At 45.3% G+C, this 13,730-nt stretch overlaps 1 protein-coding gene across 2 annotated transcripts in view; it reads right to left on the bottom strand.

Moving 5' to 3' along the window:
- The window catches only part of ACAD11 (acyl-CoA dehydrogenase family member 11), a 279,715-nt gene that overhangs the window by 99,296 nt on the left and 166,689 nt on the right, over window positions 1-13,730 (bottom strand). For both annotated transcript variants that reach the window (XM_063922380.1, XM_063922381.1), the window contains one exon: window positions 4,749-4,856. In XM_063922380.1, coding sequence (XP_063778450.1) covers window positions 4,749-4,856 — 108 coding nt within the window. The remainder of the gene's footprint in view (window positions 1-4,748; window positions 4,857-13,730) is intronic.

Here is a 13,730-nt window from a genome sequence, read left to right as displayed (position 1 = left end):
GGGTTCGAGTCCCGAAGTGCCAACCTTTTTTTTTGTGTTCCTGTGACTTTCACTTTTTTAAAAAAATGTTTTTCTTTGTAATACATTCAATGGAAGGGTGCACACAGGTTTCACATAAATCATAGTAAATCTGCAGGAGCGACTCATTCCGCGATATACAATACACAGCGGTAAAGAGCACCCGTAGACATATAGTACCAGTAAATATAAATTAGTATATTCTGACGCAACCAACTGTTTGAGCAACACAGTACTGTAGATAGTCAGCGTTTGTGTATTGTACCTGACCTGGACTCTCTCCCTGTCTACTGCATGAACTGTGCAGGCTCCCAGGGGGGAAGGGTGATGGGGGTAGGGGAAGCGGTGGAAAATACCGTGCTTTTGAAATACATGTATGAGCGTCCGAGTCCCCTAAGGCATAAGCCAACACCAATAGGAAGGATTCACTCTTTGCAGTACTTTTACACATGAACTTGTGAATTTTCCATGAAGCGTCGTGGACTAGCGATGAAGGCTCCCGCCTCCCACGCTGAGAGTCCCGGGTTCGAGTCCCAAAGTGCCAACCTTTTCATTTTGTGTTCCTGTGACATTCACTTTTTTTTTTTCCTTTGAAATACATTCAATGGAAGGGTGCACACAGGTTTCACATAAATCAAGAGCAAATCTGCAGGAGCGACTCATTCCGCTATATACAATACACAGCGGTAATGAGCACCCATAGACATACAGTACCAGTAATATAAATTAGTGTATTCTGTCGCAACTAACTGTTTGAGCTACACAGAACTGTAGATCGTCTGCGTTTGTGTATTGTACCTGACCTGGACTCCCTCCCTATCTACTGCATGAACTGTGCAGGCTACCAGGGGGGAAGGGTGATGGGGGGAGGGGGGCGGTGGAAAATACTGTGCTTTTGAAAAATATGTATGAGCATCCGAGTCCCCTAAGGCATAAACCAACACCAATGGAAAGGAATCGCTCTTTGCAGTACTTTTACACATGAACTTGTGAATCTTCCATGAAGCGTCGTGGGCTTGCGATGAAGGCTCCCGCCTCCCACGCTGAGAGTCCCGAGTTCGAGACCCAAACTTTTTTTTTTGTGTTCCCATGTCATTCACTTTTTTCTTTTTCTTTTTTTCTTTGTAATACACTGCTCAAAAAAATAAAGGGAACACTAAAATAACACATCCTAGATCTGAATGAATGAAATATTCTTATTAAATACTTTGCTCTTTACATAGTTGAATGTGCTGACAACAAAATCACACTAAAAAAATTATCAATGGAAATCAAATTTATTAACCCATGGAGGTCTGGATTTGGAGTCACACTCAAAATTAAAGTGGAAAAACACACTACAGGCTGATCCAACTTTGATATAATGTCCTTAAAACAAGTCAAAATGAACCTCAGTAGTGTGTGTGGCCTCCACGTGCCTGTATGACCTCCCTACAATGCCTGGGCATGCTCCTGATGAGGTGGCGGATGGTCTCCAGAGGGATCTTCTCCCAGACCTGGACTAAAGCATCCGCCAACTCCTGGACAGTCTGTGGTGCAACGTGGCGTGATGTCCCAGATGTGCTCAATTGGATTCAGGTCTGGGGAACGGCCAGGCCAGTCCATAGCATCAATGCCTTCATCTTGCAGGAACTGCTGACACACTCCAGACACATGAGGTCTAGCATGGTCTTGCATTAGGAGGAACCCAGGGCCAACCGCACCAGCATATGGTCTCACAAGGGGTGTGAGGTTCTCATCTCAGTACCTAATGGCAGTCAGGCTACCTCTGGTGAGCACATGGAGGGCTGTGCGGCCCCCCAAAGAAATGCCACCCTACACCATTACTGACCCACTGCCAAACCGGGCATGCTGGAGGATGTTGCAGGCAGCAGAACGTTCTCCTTGGCGTCTCCAGACTCTGTCACGTCTGTCACATGTGCTCAGTGAGAACCTGCTTTCATCTGTGAAGAGCACAGGGCGTCAGTGGCGAATTTGACAATCTTGGTGTTCTCTGGCAAATGCAAACGTCCTGCACGGTGTTGGGCTGTAAGCACAACCCCCACCTGTGGACATCGGGCCCTCATACCACCCTCATGGAGTCTGTTTCTGATCGTTTGAGTAGACACATGCACATTTGTGGCTTGCTGGAGGTCATTTTGAAGGGCTCTGGCAGTGCTCCTCCTGTTCCTCCTTGCACAAAGGCGGAGGTAGCGGTCCTGCTGCTGGGTTGTTGCCCTCCTATGGCCTCCTCCACGTCTCCTGATGTACTGGCCTGTCTCCTGGTAGCTCCTCCATGCTCTGGACACTACGCTGACAGACACAGCAAACCTTCTTGCCACAGCTCGCATTGATGTGCCATCCTGGATGAGCTGCACTACCTGAGCCACTTGTGAGGGTTGTAGACTCTGTCTCATGCTACCACTAGAGTGAAAGCACCGCCAGCTTCCAAAAGTGACCAAAACATCAGCCAGAAAGCATAGGAGCTGAGAAGTGGTCTGTGGTCACCACCTGCAGAACAACTCCTTTATTTGGGTGTCTTGCTAATTGCCTATAATTCCCACCTGTTGTCTATTCCATTTGCACGACAGCATGTGAAATTGATTGTCAATCAGTGTTGCTTTCTAAGTGGACAGTTTGATTTCATAGAAGTGTGATTGACTTGGAGTTACATTGTGTTGTTTAAGTGTTCCCTTTATTTTTTTGAGCAGTGTAAATTCAATGGAAGGGTGCACACAGGTTTCACATAAATCAGAGTAAATCTGCAGGAGCGACTCATTTCGCTATATACAATACACAGTGGTAATGAGTACCCGTAGACATACAGTACCAGTAAATATAGTATATTTTAGCTAGGGGATTGTGACACTCCTTCAGCATTGCCCCATAGCCTGCAAAACCTATGCCTTCGCTCGCTCCATATCCGAGTGTTATCACGAGGTGGGGGTTCACGGGCGGTGACCATTTTGCCAGTTTGCTATGTGATCGCGTCCGGTGTACCGTAATGTGCATAGAGCTCGCTTATCCCTATCGCCTCTGTGTATTTTAGCTAGGGAATTCTGACGCTCCTTCAGCATTGCCCCATAGCCTGCAAAACCTATGCTGTTGCTCGCTCCATATCCAAGCACTGCCACGAGGTGGGGGTTCATGGGCGGTGGACATTTTGTCAGTTTGCTATGCGATCAAGTCCGGTGTATCGCTATGTGCATAGAGCTCGCTTATCCCTATCGCCCCTGTGTATTTTAGCTAGGGGATTGTGACGCTTCTTCAGCATTGGCCCATAGCCTGCAAAACCTGTGCTGTTACTTGCTCCGTAGCCGAGTGCCTCCATGGAGCAAGGAGTCACAGACGGTAGCCATTTCAATTGAGTCTGCCCTGCTACAGAATTGTATGTGTACCATACGGTGCATAGAACCTTAACAGTAGAAACGCTCCTGCTATGTAAAACTTGTGTGCACACTTGTATTGAATGTGAAAGTATACTACAGTACGACAGATATAAAAATAAAAAAAATAATAAAGTGTCTGGAAGAAACTAACGTGCATTTGTACTTTAGGAATCGAACCCGGGACTCTAAGCATGAGAAGCGGTACACTTCACCACTCGGACACTTCGCCGCGGACAGATGAATAAATCCATTGGTTTTGATTATGCCGTAATGGCTACGGGATTAGGATGCTAACATACAATGGGGGTCATTCCGAGTTGATCGCTAGCTGCCGTTGTTCGCAGCGCAGCGATCAGGCTAAAAAAACCTGCATTTCTGCGCATGCGTATGCCCCGAAATGCACACGCGCAACGTACGGGTACAAAGCCCATTGTGGTTGTGCACAGGTTCTACCGAAGTTTTCAGTCGCACTGATGGCCGCAAGAAGATTGACAGGAAGGGGGCGTTTCTGGGTGTCAACTGTGATAAATGCAATGTGATACACGCACCAGCCAATCAGCTCCAATATGTAAATTAACAGTTAGGAGCCAATTGGCTGGTGCGTGTATTACCTTGCATTTATCACTGGTTTATCACTTCCTTAAGCCTTCTCCAAGTTAATACATCTGCCCCACTGTTTCAAAACAGACCATAATGTGCTTTGTCTCGTGTATTATTCTAATCCATAGGTTCCCAAACTTGACCGTGTGGACCTAAAATGGTGAATATTTTCCAGTTCTCCTCACAGCATTGCAAGTTAAATAATTAGTTCCACCTATGGATCTTTTAAATTATGTTAGTGACTAATGAATGCACCTGTGCACCTGCTAAGTGACCTGGAAACGTGAACTGTTTGGGGTCCTGAGAACAGAGATTAAGAATCACAAACCTAACATAACATGCCACCTAGTGGTGATTTATTTTACAGAACATTCATTTTCAATTTATTTCAGCTTATTATTGCAAACAAATAACCATTTAAATATGAAGAAAACCCAAATATTGAAACAGTACTTGTTGGTGAAAGCCATTTTGTAATATGAGCCAATATTTATAAGAATGTGCTAAGAATCAGTGACATCACCAAGAACACGGGCCCAGCACCAAATACTGGAAGTAATTTTACAATTTTTAAGTGACGCAAACATCTGTAACCTGATGAATATTGGTCCAACTAACACAAACTGCAGTTGTACCAACTGTGTGTCTGAGACAGATGCACTTCACAAGCTGTTAATAAATATAGCATCTTTAATGTTGTCCTCTGCAAGTATTGACTCAAACTATTTGAACAGATTTAGAAACCTGAAAAAGTGTTCTCACCTGTCATGCAGAAACAAGACTGGATTTGCCCTGCAAGTAGAGGCTCAAGCCACTGCTTCTTCTGGTCCTCTGTACCATACATATGAAGCACCTCCATGTTGCCTGTGTCTGCAAAAAAGTATTTATGCTCTTTTTAAAAAAAAAAATCAACACATTACTGTAATTGTAACTATGTTATGACTCTACTCAAAAGTGTAGAACCACTTGATACTGCATCGCTCGGGCCTCTGCATGGTGGTTCCAGAGCATGCGCAGTGCAAATACGCTTTGCAAAGTGAATGTTCAATTTAGCGCAGGCCTTTTGTGCATAAAGGGAACAAACACCATCAATAAAACATTGTGACAAAGGGCTGCATAGCACGACATATGTGTTACAGAGCACCGCAAAGAAGGCAAGTAACAGAGTGCACAAATACTGTATTAGATAATTAAACTGACCCTTATACATGCCAGATGAAGGACACGTTAATGAGTATATTTATGTCCAAATACATTTACACATTTTAAACAAGAATAATAAACATAGCTACATGGCAGAAACGAAAGCCTTCGATTTATGAAATATAATACTAGACATATTTAGCGTAGAACTGCTTAGAACATTCGCTGTCTATCTCAAAAGGTCAGATCACTATATTAAAGAAAAGTTATATTTTAATAATACTAAATAAATGTCCCGATTTTGGCATAAACACAAGTTAAGGAAATAAAATATGTAACTGTGTTCATGATCACACCCAAGGATAAGGAAACCGCTGAAGTCATTGAACCTTATTCAGAATTGTCCATAAATACAAATTGCTGCTTTTTTCGGATGGAACTTCTTTTTTTTATTTTTATTTTTTTTAAGTGTGCATGTGCTTCTTTCATGTTTCGTCTTTTACCTTGCAAGTTGCAGTTACAACTCATAATGACTAGGAGGCCACAATGGGCTCTGGAAGGGGCATGTAGCTTTTACAGTAAGGATGTGTCGACATGAAATGCACCAAAGATGGCCGCCCATAAATCGCCAGTTTGGAGGGAGATGACTTGTACTGTATTCAAACTCTGGTGCAAGTTTCGGGCTACTGATGATGACCATGGCTGAACCGGCAAATGTGACACCAAATTATGCATGTGACACCGGAGGGAACACGTACGGCAGTCGAAAGTTCCATGGAATTGATAGAGCATCCACGAATGCTGCTGGAGGATCCCTTGTCCTTGCTCCGAAGACCAGAACCTTGTGATTGTGTTGAGACGCCATCAGGTCCACATCTGGAAGGCCCCACCTGTCCACGAGAAATTGAAACACCTCTGGATGGAGGCTCCATTCTCCGGCATGTACGTCATGATGACTAAGAAAGTCCGCTTCCCAGTATAGGACCCCCCGGAATGAACACTGCGGATATGGCCGGCAGATGGCGTTCTGCCCACTGAAGAATCCGTGATACTTCCCTAATTGCCATGCGGCTTCGAGTGCCGCCTTGATGATTGATGTACGCCACCGTGGTGGTGTTGTCCGATTGTAATTGAACAGGTCTGTTCTGTATTAGATGCTGGGCCATTGTCAACGCATTGAACACTGACCGCAGTTCCAGAATATTTATTGGGAGTAGAGAATCCTCCTCGGCCCACTGACCCTGAAGAGAGTGTTGTTCCAACACCGCGCCCCAACCTCTCAGACTGGCATCCGTCGTCAGAAGGATCCAGTTGGATATCCAGAAGGGACGGCCCCTGCTCAATCGTTGGTCCTGAAGCCACCAGCTCAGTGACAGGCGGACCTCCGAAGGCAAGGAGATCATGTGAGATATGATCCAGTGAGGCAGGCCGTCCCACTTGGTCAGAATTAACTTCTACAGAGGGCGAGAATGGTATTGAGCATACTCCACCATGTCGAAAGCCGACACCATGAGACCTAGCACTTGCATTGCTGAATGTATTGACACTTGCGGACGAGATAGGATGTATCAAATCCTGTCCTGAAGCTTCAGGACTTTCTCCTGAGACAAGAACAACCGTTGGTTGTGAGTGTCCAATACCGCTCCCAGATGTAACATGCTCCAAGCAGGAACCAGGGAGGATTTCTTCCAGTTGATCAGCCACCCGTGGGCTTTCATGCACTGGACCATCAGATCGAGATTACACAGGAGAAGTTCTGGGGAATTTGCCAGGATCAACAAATCGTCCAAGTACGGAAGGATCCTGACCCCTTGACGGCGGAGTGTAGCCGTCATGACCGCCATAACGTTGGTGAAAACTCGGGTAGCCATTGTCAAACCAAAGGGTAATGCCCGAAATTGGTAATGAAGGTTGCCCACCGCAAACCTCAGGTATTGCTGATGAGACACTGCAATAGGAATATGCAGGTAGGCATCCTGTATGACCAGGGAGACCATAAAGTCCCCAGGCTCCAAGGCCAGATCAATAGAGCGCAGAGTTTCCATACAAAATGTGGAGACCCACACATGCTTGTTCAAGGACTTCAGATTGAGAATGGGCCGAGAGAACCCGTTCGGTTTCGGGACTAAAACAGCGGTGAATAGTACCCCTTGCCTCTCTGAGCCAGAGACACCTGTACTACCACTCCTGTGGTCAGGAGGGAATGTACCACCGAATGCAGAGTGTTTGCCTTTGTCAGGTCCAGAGGAACAGCTGTCAGGCAAAATAGATGAGGGGGACGATTCTTGAAGGGTACGGCGTAACCTCGAGTGACTACTTCCCTTACCCAGGTATCAGAAGTGGTCTTCAACCATTCCTTAGCAAAACCTAGAAGTCGGCCCCCCACCCTGAGATCCCCCAGAGGGAGGCCCGCCCTGTCATGTGGCAGGCTTGTCAGTTTTGGAAGCAGGCTGACAGGCAGCCCAGGCTCTTTTCGGTCTGGGCTTGGCAGGTCTGGAAGCACGAGCTTGCTTTGGGTACGCCTGACCTTTTGCTTTACCTAGAGGACGAAAGGGCAGAGGGAAAGTACTTTTAGCCTTCTGCGTGGAAGAAGCCGTACTGGGTAGGTAAGCTGTTTTAGCAGTAGCCAGATTAGCCACAATCTTATTGAGGTAAAGACAATGTCTCCATTGAAAGGAAGCACCTCCAGGGTTTTCTCGGAATCCATATCCAACGACCAGGATCTCAACCAAAATAAACGTCTAGCCAAGACGTACGTAGAAGCAGCCTTGGCCGCCAGCACCCCGGCATCGGATGCTGCCTCCTTAAGGTACAGAGAAGCCGTGGTAATATATGAGAGACACTGTCGAGCATGCTCAGATGCATTAGAAGGCAGCTCCGCCTCTAGCTCCTGAGCCCACACCTCAACAGCTTCAGCAGCCCATGTTGCTGCAATGGTTGGGCTATGCACAGCCCCCGTTAGGGTGTAAATCGCTTTCAAACAGCCCTCCACACGTCTATCCGTCGGTTCCTTCAGAGAGGTGACGGTAGTTACTGGCAGAGCAGAGGAAACTACCATGCGCGCCACATGTGAGTCTACAGGCGGAGGAGTTTCCCAATTCTTACATATCTCCGCAGAGAGAGGATAGCGAGCCAACAGTCTCTTATTTGGTGTGAATTTTGTCCCCGGATTTTCCCAGGATTCCTGACGTATGTCAACCAGGTGTTCAGAATGGGGTAAAACTTGTTTAACCACCTTCTTACGTTTAAACCTATCCGGCTTTTTAGATACAGCCTCAGGCTCAGGATCATCAGACACCTGAAGAATGAGCCTAATTGTCTCAATCAGATCAGGGACATCCACCAATGACTTCCCTTCCCCATCAGAAACATCTGAGTCAGTGTCTGTGGAATCAGTATATGCAGCATCCTCCTCAGAGGACATGTCTGGGATAACAGTGGATTGGGAGGAGGTAATGGCCCGTTTAGAAGATGACTTAGTCTTAGTCGGGCGAGAGTGACACTTAGATTTAGTCAGTGACCGGTTCAAATGCTGTAACTGAGTAGAGATTTGATCTGCCCATGACGGATTAATAGCAAAGACCATAAACTGCTGCAATGGCACAGGTGGTCCCACAAGGGGCGCCAATTTAGTTACAAGCGTATTTAATAGCGTGGAAAATGTAGCCCAAGGTGGGTCATTTGTTGCCCCCGGTGCTACGGACCCACTGGGGGGAAAGGAACCCCCTGAACCTGAACTCTCTGCTGCCAAATTTTCCTCCAAAATGTCTGCAGCCTCACCACCACACTGTGTGGGAGAAGCCCCAGCTCTGTTACCTCTTGTAGCTGACATAATAGTAAGCACAATATTGGGCAACCTGGTACAATTTGTAGCTGCGATATACCTAGCAAGAACTCCCCGTGATGTGTGACTGTGGCAGCACAACTACCGGGAATCCAATATAGGGTGACTATAAATCACAAGTAAAAATACACAGCAAGTATATCTTGTGAAAAAATTCTATATTATACAGAAAACCTGATACACTTAGTCCCCACAGGTTATGGAATATAGGAATAGCACGCTGAGGGAAATACCCCAATAAGGCAGCCACGCAGCAGCTACATGCACACACACATATGTAGTCACAAGCGGACCATGCAGAAATTATGCACCATAAAACTGCACTGGACTAGCAATACAAAGTAGTACTCAGTAAAGCTATATGTGTCAACAATAGATATAACAAAGCACAGTAGATACTGGATGTATATCACAGGGCATTTGTACTACACAACCCTGAATGTATGCACTCTTTCTTAACTAACACTGTCCCAGTGACAGGTAGAATACTTAAGTGTCCTGTAAAATGCACAGCGCTGGCGATCAGGCGGCTTTACAGAGGAGGATTTGCCCCAACAGTCCCAGGAACAGACATAGGGGGAAATTTACTAAGCTCCCGATTTTGACCGAGATGCCGTTTTTTCATCAAAGTGTCATCTCGGTGGGGGGCGTGGCCTGGCTGGCAACTGAGCTGGACGTGATCTGACTGAGCTCCCGAGTAAAAGCTCATAAAAACACCTTTTTCCCCCTCCACCTGCTCTACACGATCTTCCCTGGCGGCTTGGACCTTCACCTGACAAGCGGGCTGAGACGGAGGCGAGCTGCGGAATCGGGGGACGGAGTGTGCCGTCTCTGCGGGTTGCGGCCCTCCCGTTTAGCGGAAGCCGGGACCTAAATTTTGGAGGAGCTCCGGAGCGTTACTCGGACCATCTGGCGGGAGCCTGGGAGTGCCGCACTGTTCATCGGCTCATCGGAGCCTGCAGCCCTCCCTCTGTGCACCGCTCGGTCACCCGTCGGGCAGCTGAGCTGGATGCTGACAGCGGGGAGAGGCAGCAGAAGTGTGAGTAGCCCATAGCGGCGGCCATTTTATTTTCCTGACGGAGAGGCTGACGGGCGCCCAGGCACCTATACCTATACTTAGATACCAGGAGAGAGCTCCTTCCTTCTCCCCTACTCCTACCACATATATACCTGCTGAATAACTGAATAGCTACATCCTTCAAAAATACAGTGTGGAAACAGATGACTTACCCTCCATTCTCTGTGTTCCCTCCACTTTATTAAATAAGAGCTATAGTGCTTGCCAGCCATCCACTGTGACTTACTACCATCTAGTCACCCCCCCACCTCATCTTGTTTATACTGCATATGTATATACGGAGCGTAATATAGATCTTCATATCCCTGGAAGGACACTGCTGGCCGGGTCCTCCCGGTGAAGGGGATACCTGTGACTTTATACATAGGATAATTTAAAGGCTCCCACAGTAACACCTATTTGTTTTTTTTTTTCTTTTCTTTGGTTTGTTCTGTTTTGTTTTGTTGTTTTGTTTTTTGAGATAGCTTCCAGCTTCGGTTTTATGCGGTGAGCAGCCTCCCCGCCTAGCTCCGGGGACACCCGGCTACTTACATCACAGCACAGCTAAATTTCAATCACATAAAATCAGCGACCTATATCGTTTTGCCTTACAGCCTTATGGACAAATTTTTGTCACCCGGCGCTACCATTAAACCGGCGCCCATTACGCCAATAGGACGCCAGGAGAAACGTAGAGCCGCGTCAGAAATGGCGCCTGGTATTACAACACCACCGGCATCGCCGGCATCGAAAAAAGCTGCGGCAACGCAACCTTTTACAGATTTACCTCAGGTCAGTCGTCCTTCGGACTCACCTATTACCTTTGCTGATCTTACGGATGCTATCACTCAAGCAATGGCACCTCTGTTGGCACGGGCAGTATCTGACATAACCTCTCAACTGCACCAACTATCACAAAAGGTACAAGTAAATGAAAATAGAATTGGCGGTCTTGCTCATGATATGTCTGAAGTTCAGGGTCGCATAGTGCGCCTAGAAAAAGAAAATTACCAACTATGGAACAAGCTAGATGACGCAGAAAATAGATCTAGAAGAAATAATATACGCCTGGTGGGCCTACCGGAAACAGTCACGGGGCCCGAATTGGTGACTTTTGTGCAAACAACATTACCCTCTATTTTGGGCATCTCCGATGTCTGCAAAGACCTTGTGATAGAGAGAGTTCATAGGATTGGCCCTCCTCAACGTTCATCAGATAACCGCCCTCGGGTAACGATCTTCAGATGTCTTAATTACCTGCATAGAATGGCTTTTTGGACAGCTTCTAGGAAGCTTAAACAAATCCAATGGGAAAATAATCGCCTCTACATTTTTCAAGACTTTTCAGCAGAACTGACCCGTGCTAGGAAGGCTTTCACTCCAGTCTGTTCTAGGCTTGTAAAAGACAAACGTAAATTCTCATTACTCTACCCAGCTAAATTACGTATTTATATGGGCGACTCTCATCTGGATTTTACCTCCTCTGAAGACGCCATGGCGTATCTAACTGAAGACCTTTCTGTAGAACAGGAGGACATTTCAGACGCATCAGAAATTGCGCAACCTTGAAGCCATGGATGGCTATATAGGTCATCGTTTTACGGTTATACATTCCTAATATATACGATATGATTATATGTATAATTTCCCTGTCTTAAGCTCTGTCTCATATACGATTTGCTCTGGAATTCCATTGTGGAATCTATAACTCAGGATAACAAGCTGTGGACAAACTCGTGATACAAGGTTGCGCTTCTATATATATATATACATGGACATTTTCAAGTAACTATATAGTCTAATGTGTTCTTTAGTATTCCTCCTGCTAGCATCTTGGCTAATTAGCAGATTTTTGTTACTGTTCAATTTTAGTCTTACTACGAATGGGCCAACAATTTCATAGGTGTCATATATTGTACATCCCACATATTTTGTAATTTTTATTTTTTCTCTTGGTCGCTTAGATAGTGAAGTAGTCGCGGTAGAACCGGTAGCGCCTTTACCGTACCATGTTCATTCTCTATTATGTTCAATTTTCTTATATCCCACTTATACTGGAAGTTAGGTTTGTAGATCCAAACTTCTCATATTACAATTTATTATTATTGTGTAGATATTCCCTCTGCCCCTCCCTACCCTCTCCCCATTTCCTTGCAGCAACTCCTTCGACTGATGTGGCGATCGATATAGCTCCGACTCTGCAGTACATCTCCTCTTGGATCATCAATGGCTGAGATCAGGATTGGCACACTCAACGTGAGAGGTATCAAAACCCCGGCGAAACGCCGTAAAGTTTTGTTGTATCTATCTAGATCAGACATTGATTTTGCACTTATTCAAGAAACTCACTTGACCCAAGTAGAATCACAGAAACTACAGACACTAGGTTGGTCACTAATAGCAGCCGCCCCCTTTAACTCAAAGTCTCGAGGTGTAGCTCTATTAGCTAGACGCCAACTTAAGATTAACCTCGCATATACTGACTTAGACCCGCAGGGGCGTTTCCTAATAGTTCAATTGGTTCTGGAAAATTACCCGCTTACTTTCTGCTCGGTATATGCTCCGAATCAATACGACAAGATTTTTTTCCAGAACTTAATAACCAAACTGACCCCTTTTTGCTCGGATAATCTTATTGTATGTGGGGATTTTAATCTTGTTTCATCCTTAGTCCTGGATCGCCCTCACCCCTCCCACACTTCACATAAACTCCCGAAATATGGAATGCAGCACTTCTTCAAAACTTTACAATTGATTGATATTTGGCGGGCCTTGTTCCCTACTGACAAAGATTTCTCTTGCCACTCTTCTACTCATAATACATTTTCACGTATAGACTATGTCTCTATATCGTACAAATTATTTCCACAGGTCACCTCTTCTCATATTGAACCAATAATTATCTCTGATCATGCTCTGGTATGGTTCTCATTAAAGCTGAGATATAACTCCCCCCCAACACATCACTGGAGATTTCCATCTCATCTGATTACCTCTACTAAATTTCGCGATATGTTACACGGGAAATGGGACTCCTATTACTTTTGCAACGAATTACATTCGGTAGAAAACCCCCCTCTATTCTGGCAGGCAGCTAAATCCGTCCTTCGGGGAGACATAATATCGTATACTTCAGCTTTAAAAAAGAAATATGCTCAATCTTATTTGGAAATGCAACAATCCTTGTCGGATGCCTTCCAAGTTTTTAAAACTAATCCTACTCCACTTAATAAGCAAACATACTCTACTCTGAAATTGCAGTTTGACGAATTTCTTTCAGCTATGGGAGATAAGTACAAATTTAATGTAGATTTCCGCTTCCATAGATTCGGAAATAAAACTGGGAAACTATTGACAAATTTATTGAAGGGCTCTTCGAATCCCATGATAGTTCATCCTTTAAGACTCCCTGATGACTCCCTTACTACAGACCCTATGCAAATAACTGAAATCATGAGGTCATATTATGAGTCTTTATATTCCGACTCTGAGGTCATTGATCAAACAATTTCAAAGTTTCCTCTACCCACAAATTCATCTCCATCTATGTCTTCCTCCCTACATAACTTAGATGATACAAACACTTGGATATTTCCAAGCTTACCACAGGTTCCTTCTGAATATGTCACATTACTATCTAAGCCAATTACCCTGAGAGAAGTTAGAGAGGTAATTCAACATCTTAAAAGTAATAAGGCAC

Source organism: Pseudophryne corroboree, chromosome 5 (assembly GCF_028390025.1).
Source record: "Pseudophryne corroboree isolate aPseCor3 chromosome 5, aPseCor3.hap2, whole genome shotgun sequence".
NCBI lineage: Eukaryota > Metazoa > Chordata > Amphibia > Anura > Myobatrachidae > Pseudophryne > Pseudophryne corroboree.
The sequence above is the reverse complement of the archived record's forward strand: the minus strand, read 5'-3'. Positions and strand labels throughout refer to the sequence as shown.